Source organism: Pseudochaenichthys georgianus, chromosome 7 (genome assembly GCF_902827115.2).
Source record: "Pseudochaenichthys georgianus chromosome 7, fPseGeo1.2, whole genome shotgun sequence".
In the NCBI taxonomy this organism is placed as follows: Eukaryota; Metazoa; Chordata; class Actinopteri; order Perciformes; family Channichthyidae; genus Pseudochaenichthys; species Pseudochaenichthys georgianus.
This window is the reverse complement of record NC_047509.1, coordinates 7,261,093-7,279,227: the sequence shown is the minus strand read 5'-3', so window position 1 is coordinate 7,279,227 and position 18,135 is coordinate 7,261,093. Positions and strand designations below refer to the sequence as shown.

The window sequence follows — 18,135 nt, the reverse complement described above, 5'->3', positions numbered from 1 at the left end:
TCACAACCAGAAGATGGATTATCAGTAGTTTATCTTTTGACATCACGAAAAATACTAAATACATAAATTACAAACAGAATAATCAATGATTTTGAGGAGTGGGGTCTCACCTTGAGCTCCTGGAGCTGGTCCGGTTCGTAGAGCTGGCTGGAAACAGCCTGAGCCAGAAAGGCATCTAGCTCGTGTCTCTGGAGGATCCTTCCACCAGGCCACTGCATCATATACCTGAGAGAGAGGCAAGACAAGGCTCTCTTTAGAGCAGGAGCACAGAGATACAGGGCACATATGTCTACAGTCATCACTCCATATGCAGGTGCAAAGCTTTACTATATAAGAATGGAAATTGTGCCCCATGACATGATATCACAGTCAACACGGAAACCAGATAACCCTTACATTTGCTGAAGATAATTGTTGGAATCGTTGCTTTAAAAGTTACTCAAGCTATCGGTTGATTATTAAATTCTTGTAGATCGATGAATGGTATTATCATTCAGTCTGAAGTGCACTGGGAAAGAGCTGAACTAAACTCTTCAGATACACATAGTCAGTGTTTGGCTGTTTAGGTGCTCCTGCCAATCTCACATGGGAATTAGGGCCACACACACACACACACACACACACACATTGTTTAGCAAACTACACTAACCCAGCAGCGTCATACCTGAGCACGCAGCACATGAGCAGCAGATGCTGGGGGACCTGTGCTGGGTTGAGGAGGGCTGGGCAGTCAGAGCGTAGGCAGGCCAGGAAGGCCCTGGTTCTCCTGGAGCGGTCCTCACTGGCTCGACCCAACCACAGCCTCCGCAGGTTGGGGCAGGTCCACTCTCGGAAACACAGGGCGGGGACCAGCTCCGGAGTCAGGGCCGACTTGGCTTTACCGCTGCTCCACTCTTTGACAATCACTGGAGGAACTGTAACGCAGAGGGGAGAGAAGTGAGTTAAACATTTACCAGGTTTCGATTAAAAGACACAAGAAACTAGTGATGTGACGTTTGCAAACGATCCGATTCTTTTGAACGGCTCTTCGGTACGAACGAAGGGAACCGAGTCCTACTTGGCAAGAGCCGTTCTTTTTATCGTTGGTTCACTGCCTGCCATAAATTCACTCGCCTTTAAAAGAAACTTGCTTTCCTGAATGCACAACAGCCGTAGATGATGGCATAACGCATGCTGCTTGAGCAGTAGTTTGGCTGGCTGGGAGATGTAGCAAGTTATACATTTTCTGTGAGTAAAAGTAGATTTCTGGCAATACAGTCAATCATTATCCTGGTGATTCTTTTGCAGATAAACCTATTAACCCCCTTTAAAAAAAAAAAACTGCTCTTTTGAACGGCTCTCGGAAAGGAACGGAGCCATAAGATCCGGCTCCCTTCAAAGAGCCGTAATTCCCTTCACAACAAGATACTGATACAAAGGTTTTGTGCTGGCTTTGGCACAGGCTAGTCTTTTAAGAGCACAATGAATAGGGTTTGTGGCTTTTTGTAAAACAAGATTCAAAGTTGGAATAACACATTTAGATAAATAATTACCTAACTCCGTATATTGCCCAAACAAACATTTATTTGTATTTAATCTTTCTGGCAGTACCTCCATGGCCCACTAGACGGTGCTCTAAGGCCCACTGGTCCAGAACGTTTTTTAGTTAAATATTATAAGTTACTGGCCCTGCAAGAAATGTGTATTTGCATGCTACAAGTAAAGCCAATAACAAACTGGATTAAAAAGAATGTTTCTCATTACGGCACAAGACTCAGAAGCACAATACTTGACAGCATTTCAATTTTAGATGTCAATTCTATCTTTATATCTGTACTTTCTATAAATAACGGATGAGATTCATAATTTCCATAGGGCAGGAAAGAGGGCAGGTGTGATGATGAAATGGTTAAAGGAAAGAAAAAGCTATATAGTAACAGTTAAGAGATATCATTTGGCGTGATTCCCAGAAAGAAATTGTAATAAAAGTGAGTATACGACATGTGGAGAGCACATTCTCCACTCAGTGTGGGGGCCTACCTTCCAGGGGGGCCCTCTTGCGCATAGCGAGCCTCTCCAGGCGGCGGTGGGTTTCAGCCAGACTGAAGAGCACGCCGTAGCCATACTGTCTGGCAGCGCGGAACAGCAGAGAGGCCGGAGGTAGCTCAGAGTTACACTCATCCTCTATACACACTGGCATCTTCATCTCTCCCTGAGAGAAGTGAGGAAGAAGAGATTACATGGATGATCATTTATATTGCTGCATCCTCGTTGATCCATTTCCCATATGGATTGTCTAAGTTGTAATTTTATAATGTTATATTACAGGGTATATGCAGGAATCCTGAAGTCAAATGTAAGACCTTTTTTAAGACCCTTTCCACACATTTTAAGACCTCATCGCCACTTGGAGTTCTAACCGGTTACCTTGGCGACACACTTTACCTCACATTGACTATATACAGTATTGATTGTCCTTCCTCCTTATCTTCCAACCATTTGGACGCAGACTTGCATTTCCCCATAACGATGTTGTTTAGCAACCGGAGTAAACGGACCTTCGCGCTATCAAGCAGTGAGCGTGCGACGTCCTGTTCAGATGACGTCAAACCCAACGGGATGCCATAAATAAACTTCACAGAATCACACTACACACCTACGCCATGATTACATTCAGGCAGACGGTAGAACACAACCTCTTTGGACCATTCATATACTTATTGAAAACAAGCTACAACATGTAATACCTTGGAAAATGCCGTTTAATACTTTTTAATAGAGATGTCCCGATCCGATCACGTGATCGGGGATCGGAGCCGATCACGTGATTTTCAAAAGATCGGAAGAAAAAAATCGGGGATCGGGATTTTATTTTTTTATAAAATATTTTTATTATTTTATTTAATGTTACAAAACAAAAATGACCATGTTCACGTCTTAAAGGCCTTAGTTTTGGTTTAAAATTACACAACATCATGTATGGTTGCTTCTTTTGGGCTTGTTTTCAGACCTGGTTGCTTATTTCTCTCAAATCTGGCAACAGAGTGGGCGCAGTGTCTAATAGTAGCAGTAAGCTAACGAGAGGCTACGTTCAGCTGGTGACTCGTGAGTCGGGACAGAGAAAATATCAGGAGTTTGGAAGTATTATAAAATTGAAAGCGAAGGCAGTGTAACAGCCAGATGCAATGTTTGCAAGGCAGAGGTTCCGCGTGGTGGAAAGAACAGAGCTACGTTCAACACGACCATCTAATACGCTACCTGAGAAACAAACACCAACAACAACACGACGAGTACACAGCGGCCACTCGGGTAACGGCACTGAAACAACCGACACTTTCAGAGACTTTTAAAAGGAAAGAGAAACTGCCCCAGAACAGTGAAAAGGCCAACACAATAACAGCCAAGATAGCTGAATTCATCGCGTTGGATGACCAGCCGTTATCTGTTCCTTTTTTTCTCTTAACGCATTGCATAAAGATCGGATCGGGAAAAATCGGTATCGGCAGATTGTCAAAATCAAATGATCGGAATCGGATCGGGAGCAAAAAAAGGTGATCGGGACATCCCTACTTTTTAATAGCCTTAATTTTCGCTAAATTGATTTATCAACTTGTAATACTTTTTAAGACCCCGCGGACACCCTGACAAATGACACACAATGCACCCTCCTGGGACAGTATTCCTCTTCTTTGCATCAGGTTTTCCTTCAACTTCCCCGCGTTAACTGGGTTATTGAGTTTTTCTTAAGATACTGCAAGGGTCTGAGGACACAGGAATTAGTGTGCTGTACAGATTGTAAGCCCCCCTGAGGAAAATTAGAAATGTGTAGAATTGGGCTATAGAAATTACATTTTATTTGTTGATAAAACACCGGCCTTGCAAAGACAGAATACACACTTGTAGAGACCAATGCAAACACAAATAAAAACTTGGGAGTGAGGAAATCCGTTTACCTTGGTCAATATGTGGTAAATCTGGGGGTACATCAGTCCTCTTCTGTGCCTGTGCTCGGCTACACGAAGAACCTCAGCACTGACCTGAAAAGCAAAACAAAAAAACAGGAAACGTCACAAAATGTAACTTTTAACACAACCTAGAAGTAGTTTTTGTATTTCTCTAATCGACACAAACCTGAGGCAGAGGGGGTGTGGTGATGTCCATGTGACTGCGTGTCGCCATAGACAACAGTGACGGAATGTGTGACACGCTCCCGTTGCCTTGGGAACTGTCTCCAGTGGCCAAGCCCCCCCTTCCAGTGGGATCCACCCAGCGAGAGGACTTGTCCGTCAAATGGCTGAGAGAAAGGGTTCATGGGAGTGTTCAGTAAAGCTCGACTGGCATTCATCATGTTTGTGTTGGATGCTAACTTTGTTTATATTACTAATATTGCATCAGACGGAGATTAGCAGGAGCCACAAAGTCAACAAAACCAAATATTCCAAATAATCAAAGCCTTTTTCACCACATACAAATTGTTTATATTAATGTCAAATATAAAATTAACAGATTTCATGATATCATATCTGCACATATATATTAATGTGTGATGTCAAGGCTTTGTTTTTAAAATTCAAGCATATTCCTTAAAAACACAAATGAAAGCATTTTCCAAAATGTCAAGACTTTCTTCAAACCCTGACAAGTTCAAGATGTCCCAATTCAGATTTGTAAACCATGTTAAGATTATTTAAACTGAAAATCACGTGAGTTCTTTCTGTTCCTCCTCCATCTTCCTCCTCCTCTTCAGTATCTGTAATCCCTCAATCTCTAAACTGCACCTGGGCTTCTTTACACCTTAAGCTTGTTGACAAAATGCCAGACAGTCAACAGGTGTATGTGTTATTGAGCTGTAATGGATGCACTGCATTCTGGGAAGGGCTCATTCCCCTTTTAACTTATCTTAAATGTTTCGCGTCTTACTTTGCGTTGCCGTCGTTGGGTTCGTCTCCGTCTGATGACGATGAAGGAGACGGAGAAGGACCAGACTGAGGGGCAGTGTGATGATTGGGTAATCGATTTCCCCCCTGAGTGGAATCATATGGAGCCGACCAATCAGTGAAGCCCATCTTGCCCGTCAGCGAATCGTTGAGGTCTTGGGACGGTGGCGGCGCGTTCTGGAACATAGGGTTAGAGCCCGGTCCATATTGAGCATTTTGATAGGGCTGCTTCAACCCTGGAACCTGGGGGGGAGGAAACTGGAAGCAGAAGGAAGGGAAATGGATTAAAAAATAAGTACGTCCCCTCCTGACCCAGAAAGCGACGCAGGTTCTGGTCCAGGCTCTCGTCACCTCACACCTAGACTACTGCAACTCCCTCCTGGCTGGTCTGCCTGCATGTGCCATCCGACCTCTGCAGCTCATCCAGAATGCAGTGTCTTCAACCTTCCTAAATGTTCCCACACCACGCCGCTCCTCCGCTCATTTCACCAGTAACTGCTAGAATCCACTTCAAAACACTGGTACTTGCGTACCATGCTGCGAATGGATCTGGCCCTTCCTCATTTCATTTCATTTCAAACCTTTATTTAATCAGATTGGTCCATTGAGATCATAGATCTCTTTTTCAAGGAAGACCTGCAGCATATAGGTTCCACATGAAACAATAAAGGACATCATACATTATATTTACATTACATTTACAAGTTCCCATAGTATCAACGAGCATTTAATTTAGTCTAGCTTTAAAAACATGCAGAGGAATGAGATTGCTCAGTTTCAATTCTTGCTGTAGATTGTTCCAAGCAAGTGGAGCTGCGCACATAAAAGCTGTCTTACCTAAGACAGTCCTTGCTCTTGGCACATCTAACAAGACTACATCATGTGACCTCAGACAATAGCTGCTTGCAACTCTCTGTGTTATCAGAGAGCAGATGTAATACAGGAGTTTACCCAACAAAGCTTTATAAATAAACGTGTACCAATGACTGAGCCTCTTTACAGTAAGTGATGGCAAACCTGCCTTGGCATACAGGGTACAGTGATGTGTAAGCGCTTTACAATTCCTTCCTACATCCAGGACATGGTTAAACCGTACACCCCAGCACGTGCACTCCGCTCTGCATCAGCCAAACGGCTCGCTGCACCCGCACTGCGAGGGGGACCCAAGTTCCCATCAGCAAAAACACGTGGGTTTGCTATCCTGGCTCCAAGATGGTGGAATGAGCTCCCATTGACATCAGGACAGCAGATAGCTTACACACCTTCCGGCGCAGACTGAAAACTCATCTCTTTCGACTCCACTTCGAGCGATAGAATTACTAACAAAGCACTTATATACTAATAAAGGACTGGCTTATCTAAAGCCAGTTGAGTAGCACTTGAAATGTTTTGGCTCTATGAAACCTGATGTACTTATATGATTCTGTTTTCTTCAAGGTTGTGTCTTCTTGGTCGAACGCACTTATTGTAAGTCGCTTTGGATAAAAGCGTCAGCTAAATGTAATGTAAAAGCAAGGAGCGAAGCGAGGAGAGAAAGGGAGGCGAGGGGTCCTTTCAGAGATGTGAACTAATACAAGGGCCGGACTGAATATATTTTTATTTTATAGTTCTTCATATAAAGCCGTCAGTCCTCATATTTATGAATTCATTTAAATGAATGTTTTTATAAATCCTCTAAAAGAATCCTCAGTTGGAATAAAGTAATACCCTTTATAAGTTTCGGCAATGCCCGCCCCTTTATGAGACCAGCAGCCGGTCTGAGTATATTCATTCTCATGAACGCAGATTATGACGCATTCTCTCTCCCAATGTTCCAAAGGGAAAATATACTCTTTCTTCACAGGCCAGTTTTCTCACGTTCTGAGACTCAAATAGCATTTTTGGAGAAAACTCATGAAAAATGTAGCTTGTGAGTCAAGTGTGTCTGATTTGTCCATCTCAAGTGGATCTGGAAACAAAAAGTGGTTACGGTACTCAAAATGTTTTTTTAAGTTGAACAATTTTAAGCAAACGACAATTAATGTTTGTGATCGCCATGGCAATCTCATTTTAGTAAAGCTTAACAGCTCTATAAGCTGTGTTAATATGTAATATAACCAAATAATCTATAAACATATCAGACCACTTAGAGCAAACTCAATTTCATCCCGGGCCACATCAGCATTATGGTTGCACTCAAAGGGCCGGTTGTGACTTTAAGACTATATAAATATATATAAAATAATGTATTATAATACATAATTTCCTGTGCATTGGATTATTATCGGATAGGGTAATAATAACTTCATAATTAACTACGTCTGAAAGCAGAAGTCTAAGGCAAATAGTTGCAAGTCTCTTCAGTGTCACAAAACAAGATGCATTGTGGGACATGTAGTTTATAGGCAACGTGCCTCTGTAAAGTGGCATGTAACCGTATAATAAACGTGTTATATTCTTTGCATGCTCTTGCGGGCCACATTAAATTGCGGGCCGGATTTGGCCCCCGGGCCTTGAGTTTGACACCCCTGACTTAGAGACAGGAAGTGTATACCATTTCATTTCAGCCGTTTGTAATACTTCATCTTTTGCCTTACCCCGTGTTACGTGCCAGGCAGGCTGTACTTGTGTGGTTTTCCTTCCCTCCTGAGTTTCTCTCTTCTCCCTGTCTTCTGCACAGCTAATCAGCAGCTGATCGGTATCTGCCTGTGCACCTGAGTCTGATGGCTGATTGGATCCTCTCACCCTCAGCTGGCCTATCAGCAGCCAGGGCCGACCATAAAGGAGGCACCCAGGAAGTCTTCTCGCTCTCTCACTCTGGGCCAAGCCCCCAGGAAGTGCGCCGGAGTCTGATGAGAATATTCGTGGTGGTCAAACGGCGGTACTACACTTCCTTTTGGTTGCTGGGCCCGGAAACACTTTTTCCCATTGACTTACATGGGGAAATAGTGGTCTGTAACTCGTTGGATAATTGTTTTAACTAAATAAACTACCCGGTATGAACGTTTGTATAGCCCTTATTAAAAACATTCGGTCCTCAACTTGTAAAAATGTGCTAATAACGTTATTCTGAGAGTTATTTCCCTCTGCATTATGAACGCGCATCTAACCCACGGGACCGCGCCGCCCGGGACGTTCATGTTACGTGTTCAGCACTACATGCGTTTACCTTTACCCATGAATGCACAATAAGAACGGACCCACATCGCCTTACTGCCAGCCCACGGAGCTGTAATAATGGATATATTGCACATGTTTGCTGTAATTCATCATTTGTAAAATATTATACTACATGGGCTGTATGATGTACATCTTGTGTGTTTTTTTATTGGTTAAGTGGTCCTTGGTATGAAAAAGTTTGAGAAACGGATTGTTGCCACCCCTGTATATTGTTTTGTCAAATTCTTTGTAGTTTAGTTAGTGAGGGTTTTTTTGTTTGAGTTTTGGTTTCGAAGGGTAGATGTAGAGATAGGCCTGGTTTTGTTATGCTTGTTTCTTTTGTTTGGCATAATCCTCCTCCTCCTCCTCCTCCTCCTCCTCCTCCTCCTCCTCCTCCTCCTCCTCCTCCTCCAATTATATGTCCGTTCGGTTCGGGGTTTACACAAAAAATGTCAACTGTTACGCTGACTCCCTCATTTGTATTGGTTGTATGTTATCGTCTCCAGGTCCCGTAGGCCTTAGTGGGGACGTAACACCCCGATATACACAATTATATTACTAATAATATTACTGTAGCCTAATCTTTATCTGTACAGAAATACTGGGACTAAACAAAAAAGGAAATGCTAAATATTGGAAAGAGCTAAAAGGAAGCTTTGAAACTTAAAACTAAATCATGCAATACCGTCCTATTTGTTCTGATAAAGCGTAATCCATTCTGCTACACATACATTCATGGAGATCTTACACACACACCAAGGAGGAAGAAAGAATTCCTGAGCTGAGGAATCTACCTGATTCTTTCCAGGCTGCATTGGTCCCATGTGGCCGGGTGGTCCCCCAAATCCAAACCCAGGTACTGAGCAGAAGAAACAAAGATGTAAATGAATATCTTCTCCTCTTAAATACATACACATGTAGTACACCAACAAATGATGATGCAAGAGTGTGGACCATTGACATCTAAACTTGAACTACTCACAGATGAAAGCTGAGGGCCCCATGTTGGGCGAGCGAGGTTTGGAGGCAGCTGAGAAATAATCCACGGCTTTTTTGAATCGGTGCACCTTGTCCTCCATGCGAGACTGGAAACAAAAGAACAACGCGTTATGTTGACTGCATAACATGGTGACAAGGAGAAGATAAATTGCAACGGCCAGATGGATGCACACATCTCTTTGCCGATTTACTGTATTCCGTATCAGACGTCAGCAATGGGAATGTTATGAATGAATGACCTGACAAATGTCTCAAGTTACCCTGCCTTGAAATAAAAGGGTGCCACAGGTGGCTTTAATGACTTAGGGTTGAGTTTTAAAAAATTGCTCGATTTTAGATCCGTTACAAATCAGTGACTTACCTGAAATTCCCTAAAAATGTTAAGGCTGACAATATTCCTTTTCTCCTAATAGTCAAAAAATCATATGTAAAAAATATCCCTAAATGCTTTAATCTGTCTCAGCTCAAACCTATTTATTTGACTATAGATCATTTATAGGTCAAATACATAAGTTAAAAACGTTTAAAAAGGCCAAATAATTTCACCATAGTTCTTAATAAGCATGCCTTAAACGGGGTAAATGATGTTGGGGACTATTTTCAGAGGCGGAATAATCCACATTTGGTGCTCGAGTGAGTATTTGGCTCAAAATAAACCTTTGTTTTATCCTGATGAAGGAACATGTCACCAAGTGTAACAGTGACGCTTATTGATTTGTTTTTAATAGTTTTTGAACACCTATGGAGTGCGATGGCATAGAGGAAGAAGATGTATAAGAATTTGGATACACAGTTAATTATTGGTACCTTTAGAGTATCACCAGACTTTTCCGTAAGATCCAAGTCTAAGAGATTTGTCTACAACAGTTTCCTGCAACAAGTAATGGAATAAAAGGATGTGCTGCTCCAACTCAGAGAATCAGTTGTTCACTGGACTGGAGTAAGCATGGCAGTGCGCCGCAAATACTTTTAAGAGCAAGAAATGTTCACTTGACAAAAAATTAAAAAGGGAACATTCTCAAAGGGAGCTTCAAGTCATTTGCTACTCAAACATTTATCCACATTACCCCTTCTACATATTTAGTTTAATCTCCTTTGACAAAAAAAAAGATTCAATACCGAAATGTTAAAGTACTGGACCCAACTACATTTTTAGAAAATATTATTTTAAATGATTAAACCTTTTGTCTATTAACTTCCTGTTGATCAACCAATACATGAATCAATGTCAACTTTACAACTTTTTTTTAGCTTGGGCGTAAAAAGATGGCAATCGCAAAGATTCTTAAGAAATTAAATTGAAATATAGACTTTTATATTTAGGATAATCGTGTTAAACATTTATATGAACAGTGGGGCATTTCTACGGTTTAACACTGATGTGAGGAAGTGCAGACGCTGACTCAGGATGTTGTGTCCACAGTCGTGACCTATTTAACAACATGCAACAGTCTGGCATGTCAATCAGAGACGGAAAACATGAATCATTCAAATTTAACTCAAAAAAGGGTTAACAGAAACACATCACTGTCCGAGGGGGAGAGGACCCACCTGTGACTGTTTGAAGACATCTCTGGCGATGGCGTCGAGGTTTCCCAGGTCTTTGATGGAGGAGACGTACTCTGAGACGGCCTTGATCACCACCTCACAGGGCGGCAGCACCAACTGGTGGGCTCGCACCTGAGAGAGAACAGAACAAAGGTTTAAATACACATACGCCTGGTAGGGTGGGGAGTAGGGTAAGATGATATGATGATATATACTGTGCACGGGTAGATATATTACAATATCGCTGATAATGCAATCCCGCACACAATTAATCTAATTTCAGAACCGTATCGAATATCGCGGTAAATACATGTCTCAATACCGCCGTGAGACTGACAAAATCTACCGCGATTTAAATTTTAAAAAAAACGATGATAACAAGATGGTCTCATTGAGATCATCGATCTCTTTTTCAAGGGAGACCTGTCCAACATGGCAGCAAGTAGCAGGGTTCTTACACCTTTTCCAAAGTCAAATTCAAGCACTTTCCAGCTTTTCAAGCATGTTACAGCTGTTGTAAATTACATATTTATATACACATACTCAAATGACTATTTCCCTACCTCACATTAAGGTAGGTACTTTTAGGTTGGTAGTGAACGCAAGTCAGAGGTACATGGTGTACTTCTACTGCACAACAGTTCAGAGGTACATGGTGTACTTCTACTGCACAACAGTTCAGAGGTACATGGTGTACTTCTACTGCACAACAGTTCAGAGGTACATGGTGTACTTCTACTCCACTACAGTTCAGAGGTACATGGTGTACTTCTACTGCACAACAGTTCAGAGGTACATGGTGTACTTCTACTCTACTACAGTTCAGAGGTACATGGTGTACTTCGACTCCACTACATGTATTAATACCTTTAGTTACTCTACAGATGTGGATGAATGATGTGAAATCTAATCAAGTGTTAAATCAGACTTTAGTTCCACCTGGAGTAAATCCACCAGCTACCCTGCAGAATACAAAGTCCTTCAGACTAGCTGCACCTTCACCAGCTTTGAGAACACTTTCATGATCAATCATTATAAAACATATCATATATATTATTCTGAAATGGACCAATCTGCACAACGACTACTTTTACTGTCGCTACTTTCACTATATTTTGATGAGAATACTTTACTATTTTCACTTGAGGAACATTTTGAATGCAGGACTTTTACTGTAACAGAGTATTCCTACACTCTGGTACTTCTACTTTTACTAAGTACAAGATCTGAGTACTTCTACTTTTACTCAAGTACAATATATTAGTATTTCTACTTTTACTCAAGTACAAGATCTGAGTACTTCTACTTTTACTCAAGTACAAGATCTGAGTACTTCTACTTTTACTCAAGTACAAGATCTGAGTACTTCTACTTTTACACAAGTACAAGATCTGAGTACTTCTACTTTTACTCAAGTACAAGATCCGAGTACTTCTACTTTTACTCAAGTACAAGACCTGAGTACTTCTACTTTTACTCAAGTACACGATCTGAGTACTTCTACTTTTACTCAAGTACAAGATCTGAGTACTTCTACGCGGGAAGGCCGCAGCGGAGCTGTTTTATGTAGAAGCAAAGCAATGCTTTTAATCTAAAAAGCGAACTATTCAGTCAGACAGCAATTTTTTGTAAAAGTAAAGCATTTACATTTTCAAGCACCATTCCCAAAATTCAAGCACTTTCCCAACCTTGAAAACAGCACATCAAATTTCAAGCATTTTCAAGGATTTCAAGCACCCGTACGAACCCTGAAGTAGGTTACAACATGAACATAAAACAACAGATAACACAAAAGGACATCGTATTTACAGGGCTACATTTACATACCTAGAGACATTGACAAGTACCAACAGTATATTTATATCTCGCCCTGTCAATAAGCCTCACCTTCTTGGCAAAAACTGTATGGTTTTTGAAGTGGTGGAGAGACAATGCACAGTTTGACCCACTGCTGTTATGGCCAAAGCATATCTCTCTGTCCCAACAACATCAGTACCAAGCAAGAGAGTTTTTTCCACAGCAGGGGATATTGTAAACGCCCAAACATCCCAGCTTCTACCTGGGAATGTGGACATGCTCATATTCCTAAAAGATAACCTTGATGACTTGAAAAACTAAAGTGAAACTTGATTTATTCTATTGCAGGGTCTGATTATTATATTGTTGACACTTTAAAATACTACTATCCTACTAAAACGCTGTACAATAAGATGTATTATTTAATAAAGAAAAAAAAAAGTACATTTTTTTTATTTTTCCCATTATTTTTCAATATCGCGATATTATCGTACCGTGAGTTTTTGATATCGTTACATCCCTAGTATCCTATGAAACACCATTTAAAAAGGTAGGGTAGGTAAGAATGGAGAAACCAGCTCGAGTGCGCTAGAATTTGAAAGTAGACAACAAAAAAGAATTACCTACCCTACCTTTAAGCTGCAAGAAGTACGCTGATTTCTCCTGATAGCTAAACTGGATTTTTATGTTAATCACGTATTTATTCCATTCATTTCTATAATTTTCATGATTTAAAAGTCATAATGTCCAAAATGTTTCACAATAAAAGCTTCCGAGAGGATTTTCCTGTTAAAGACCAGTCAATGGAAAACAGGAAAGCTTTTCTCTAATATAAAAAATATACTTTTATTACAATATGGAGATTTAATATAAAAGCTCTGGTGCTAATGTTTATATTTAAAACGGTAATCAGGGCTCCCTTCACTAATTGACTAATTACTTTATAATGTGATTATTAGAGTTTGTATACTTTTAAATTAGGCTGTGGTTTGCAGAGGACTTAATGTGGTACCTTGAGAGAAGCGAGAGGGTGTTCTGGTCCCAGCAGACTCCAGTGGAAGGCAGCCAGGTCCTCATCAGGCAGAATATGATTTCCTGCGAGACACAAACTCTTTAATGTTTGCTGCTTCAATAGAAAAGTCAAATGGACAAAAAGTAGTGCCAGAAACACAAAGCGTGTCCACTGAGGTATGTGGGAGCGCGGTGATAATTACCCAGCAGAGCAGCAAAGCAGGGCAGGTGCTGTGTCTTCAGCCCGAGCTGCCTGGCGGCCTCAGACAGCAGGTACTGGTGTGTGGTTAGGTTCTTGCCGTTCCAGCTCAGTTTGAGCCCGTGCGACGAGAAGTAGGCGGGTACGTTGCAGAGAGCAAACTCAGAATCCTGAGCGATCAGGCCGGAAAATCCAAAGTCTCTGTAAAGAGACAGCACTTCCTGGTGGTGGTCCTCCAAAGTCTGTACAACCTGTGGGTTTACAAAACACCAAAACTCTGAATTTCATGTATTTTTGTTTATTACCTTGTTGTTTTTAGTGTGTTTTTAGGTTTTAGTTTAGTTTCAGCTCTTCAGAAGATTTTGTTTCTTTATATTTGGTTTTAAGTGTTTTTGTATTCGGTTAAATTCTAGTATAATGTGTAAGTACGTTGCTAAAGATACAATCAAAACGCATGGTTGGAGAACTGCATAGTTATGTATGTAAAGTTTAAATATGGGAATAAACTTGAGTACTCTTTCACCAACAGATTCAGATGTTAACTTTAAACTTGGGATGAATAGCTTGGTAAATAGCACTTGGGATGCATTGAGTGAGTATAATATTTAAGTCATGTTCTTGTTATTTTATTCTCCAAGGAGTACACGTGTCGAAGCAATTGTGACAGTGCCATCTGGAAAATTGTGGTGGCCATTTTTATGAAACAAAAACTATCAATTAATCTATAAAATAGAGAAAATAATATATAATGAAATGTACGATAATGTGCAGCCCTACATTTACAACTGCACAATATATACTTTTTAATTCAATACCAAAAGCAAATGAAAGGCAGAACTGAGTACATTATAAAGTTTATCGCAAAAGTTAAATTCAATAAAGTTTGCTATATTCTTCTCCCTTCTGTACAATGGTGGATCTGGGAGACTGATCCGCTGCCAAAGCAATCACTGCATACTGAATGTACCAGGATAGAGGTCACAGACGGCCAGTGGTGCCGCCACTTTGTATACTCTCAAAATACTTAAGCTTCATAGCATTTGCGGAAATACATCTATAGAAAATCTGTGCAGCACCAAACGGTTCTAAATCACTGGTAGTGATACAGACACTTGGACCTAGGGCAACACAAGTGTTCAGAGCCCACTCATGCAGAACCCATTGGAGGGTGAGGTGCACGACTACGCAGAGCGAGCATGAGAGCTTCTGACTTGTAATGTTAATCTTGTTTAACTATGTCAGCGTTAATGAGAATGAAAACTAAATAATTATACTCAGATATATACAACATTGGTTTGATGAGCTGGTAATCAAATCTGTCTTCAAATGAATGCAACATGTGGCAGTGATGGCTGAATATGATAAGCTGTTGTACAACTATTCAAAATTGCCTAACATGTATTGTGTCACACTGATACCAAATACCAATATTAACATCCAGAATAAAATATCACAATAATTAGAAAATGGCAAACTAGCTGGCATGCAGCACATGTAAAGCTGAGAAAGTGACAGAGGAAGAGTAATGACTTTAGTAAAGGTGCCATTCAAGCCGAGAACATATATTTTAAGCCGCAGAAATAGGACTGTATCTCAGAATACAGGTCGGAAAAACAGAAAGTACACTTGGGAACAGTGAGTAATAATGTTATACACACACACACACACAATGGCAGAATGTGTTGTACTGTAATGTGGGTGGGATTTTTGTATTCTCTATCATGTCACGGGTACGCTGTTGCTTTTTAAAAAAAAAAAGTATAAATACTATCATGCAAGCAGATAGGCAGGTATGTCAAAATGTTGACAGGAATGAACGATGAGAGTCAATCAGTGGTTTTGATGCATTCATGGCAGGCCTAGAACCTAACATTATGAGTCACATTTCCTTTCTCAAATCCATTAACTTGTTTTTGTTTAAGATGATTATAGTACACCCAGCTACTATAGTTTTAACCATAGCCAATTTTCTTTAAAATAGGTCAGATGCACACATTTTTATTTAGTTAAATATTCTCAATCATCCATTAACTGAAATGCAAAACAAATCATTATAAATGTGCCACTGTCAGGCAACAGGGGCCTATTAATAGTCTATCCACTCAGCAGTTGTTCAACAATGTATAAAGGGTTCAATGAGTTCATGTTATGTAATATATAGGCTGGTCTAGGTCATGTTGCACTGGTTTTGCCGGTAGATGCTGCTCCACATTAGCACCGGATACATTTCTCCTCCCAGTAGACCAGCACAAATAAAGGAGAGCAGATAAGACAATGCATCACTGATATAGATATGTATACTCTGCTGGTTTAAAACTGCCAATGCAAAAACAGCCCGTTTGATAGATTATGTGTGTTTTGCTTAAGTTCTTAGGGCTGGTATGTGCACTTGTTCCCCAACTGGAAGGAGTTAACACGGCTGGATGATGTAAACTGCTAAATGGGCGTACAACAAGAAAGGGCAAGTGTTAAATTAACAGCACAGCACATGACCACAATAAAACAACTTAACACAGCTTTGATCACACATGGCTCACCCGCACTCGGAAGCGGAACATGGCGAGGCGGACGCAGTGGCTGAGGCAGGCCGGGGGCAGGAACCATGCTCTGGGAGGCGGGGTGGCCTTGCTGCCGACGTGGTTGACTATCAGCTGCGCGGTCTGTCGCTGGCCCTGAGCTCGCCGCGCCCACTCGGGCCAGCGCTCCTTCCCCAGTGTGCCGTTGAAAACCACGACCAGCTCCAGGCCCCCCTGGTACAGGCAGGCCTGCGACAGGGCGGCCAGGTAGCCCAGCATGGCGTTCCACTCTCCCCCGCACACCCAGTCCGTCTGGTAGCCGCCGTAGAGGCGCTGCAGGCCGGAGTCAGCGTCGATTAGGATCCTGGCAGGCGGGGGCGGGGGAGGCATGGGCCCGGGGTGATGTGGGTGGTGGTGTGGGTGATGGTGGTGAGGGGGCTGGCGGGCCGCGGTACGGGCAAGCTTCAGGAGGTCCACCGGGACTGCGGCCCCGGGACACCGCTTCTCCAAATACTCTTGAAAACCCTGCACTCCCATGACGGTGTTGTTCAGCCTGTGTGTCTGGCCGGGAGAGGGCTCTGAATACGTTCTGTACGCCGTGTTTGTAATGTAATGTGGGGCGAGACCGGAGCTAGCTGTGCACTTTAGGCAAGCTAACTGGTCTCCGATTCAGTAAAAAACTGTAGTTTAGTTAACCCTGCAAAACAACTTATCTGTCACCCAGATTAGTGAAATCAGTCACCATGCACTGATGTACACGTGTGTCAGCTATCGTTACTGATTCCGAGATATCGAACTGCGAATTTCTCAGTTTTGGTCGTGGGTGCTCAGTTTAGTGTCCATCCCTGTGGATTTTTGGTGAGATGCCAGCAAGGCCAGTGTAGCTACCTACCACCAGAAAAAGTTCAACACATTTCCTGCTCCCATAATTTGGCTTTAACATAACCAGCTTCAAAAATGTAGTTGGCAGCAAGTAACGGAAATGCAGCAAGGTGGTTGATGGTGTTAAAAAATTGCAAATAAAACAATTACCCTGCTAGTTTGTGCACATGAAACGGATGCAATACTGCGCATTAGTTAGCAACCCACAGGCTGGATGGCCAGTTCGCGGACATGATGTTAAACCGAGCAGCTTGCTAAATCGTTTTTGTTTTTTTACCTGACAGCTGAAATATTTAACATTTAATCTACACTACCTCCGGCATATATCACCGCGCTTGTATCGGTAGCTTGTTGGTTTGCAGGTGTCAGAATATGAATTAAAACAAACTAACAAGCGGTGTGCCTGGCTAGCTGCACTAACAGTTGCTAAGTGATCGTTAGCCGTTAGCTGCTGGCAGGGTCCCCGGCGTGATTTGACGCGTCAACTCCCGAAGACAAGTCCGGGGCCGACACGACGCGGAATGAGATGGATGTTTAACGAAATAAAAGAAAAGTAACTAAAATTAAATTAAAATAAAAGCCCGATGGTGCCTCCCTCGCTGTCTTCCACACTCACGGCTTCATGTTGCAGAGGGGAACATTACTTCCAAGCGACATCAGCCATCTTGCGACTTCCTCGCGGCCCAGTGGAGTGGGAGGGAAGTGGAGGAAGGAGGAGCGGCCGGATGAGGGATGCTGGGAAATGTAGTCTTATTAGCGTATCACGTCGTACTGGGACAGATTTGGTGGGAAACCGATTAAAACTACAACTACCAGCATGAGGATACCGACAGTTTGGACGAGGATAAAAAAAGCTGGAGAGAGGAGAATTTCTCCAAGTAGCCCACAAGTGATTCAAGTACAGACGCCGTTATTTGTTAGTTAACCACCAGCCTCTGATAATATCACCTCTTTCATGTCAAAACGCAGATATTTATAATACCGGTAATGCTAGCTAACGTCTGCCACTGTAGACCAACGTGGATGCTAATGAAGTATGTAATGCTTCAGGAGTGAACATATAAACGGTGCAAACCGATGAATTTTAAAAAGTAAACACGAATAAACCGTTAATGAACGTTAGTAGATT

General features: G+C 41.8%; 1 protein-coding gene across 1 annotated transcript in view; it reads right to left on the bottom strand.

The window, feature by feature from the left end:
* Positions 1-17,700, bottom strand: part of fam120c (family with sequence similarity 120 member C) — a 29,055-nt gene extending 11,355 nt beyond the window's left edge. Inside the window, 12 exon segments of the mRNA XM_034087288.1 lie at positions 111-225; positions 665-914; positions 2,020-2,191; positions 3,933-4,016; positions 4,111-4,273; positions 4,900-5,174; positions 8,849-8,913; positions 9,037-9,139; positions 10,605-10,733; positions 13,411-13,493; positions 13,613-13,859; positions 16,146-17,700. Of these exon segments, the coding sequence (XP_033943179.1) occupies positions 111-225; positions 665-914; positions 2,020-2,191; positions 3,933-4,016; positions 4,111-4,273; positions 4,900-5,174; positions 8,849-8,913; positions 9,037-9,139; positions 10,605-10,733; positions 13,411-13,493; positions 13,613-13,859; positions 16,146-16,661 (2,202 nt within the window). The 5' untranslated portion in view covers positions 16,662-17,700.
* Positions 17,701-18,135: the final 435 nt, after the last annotated feature.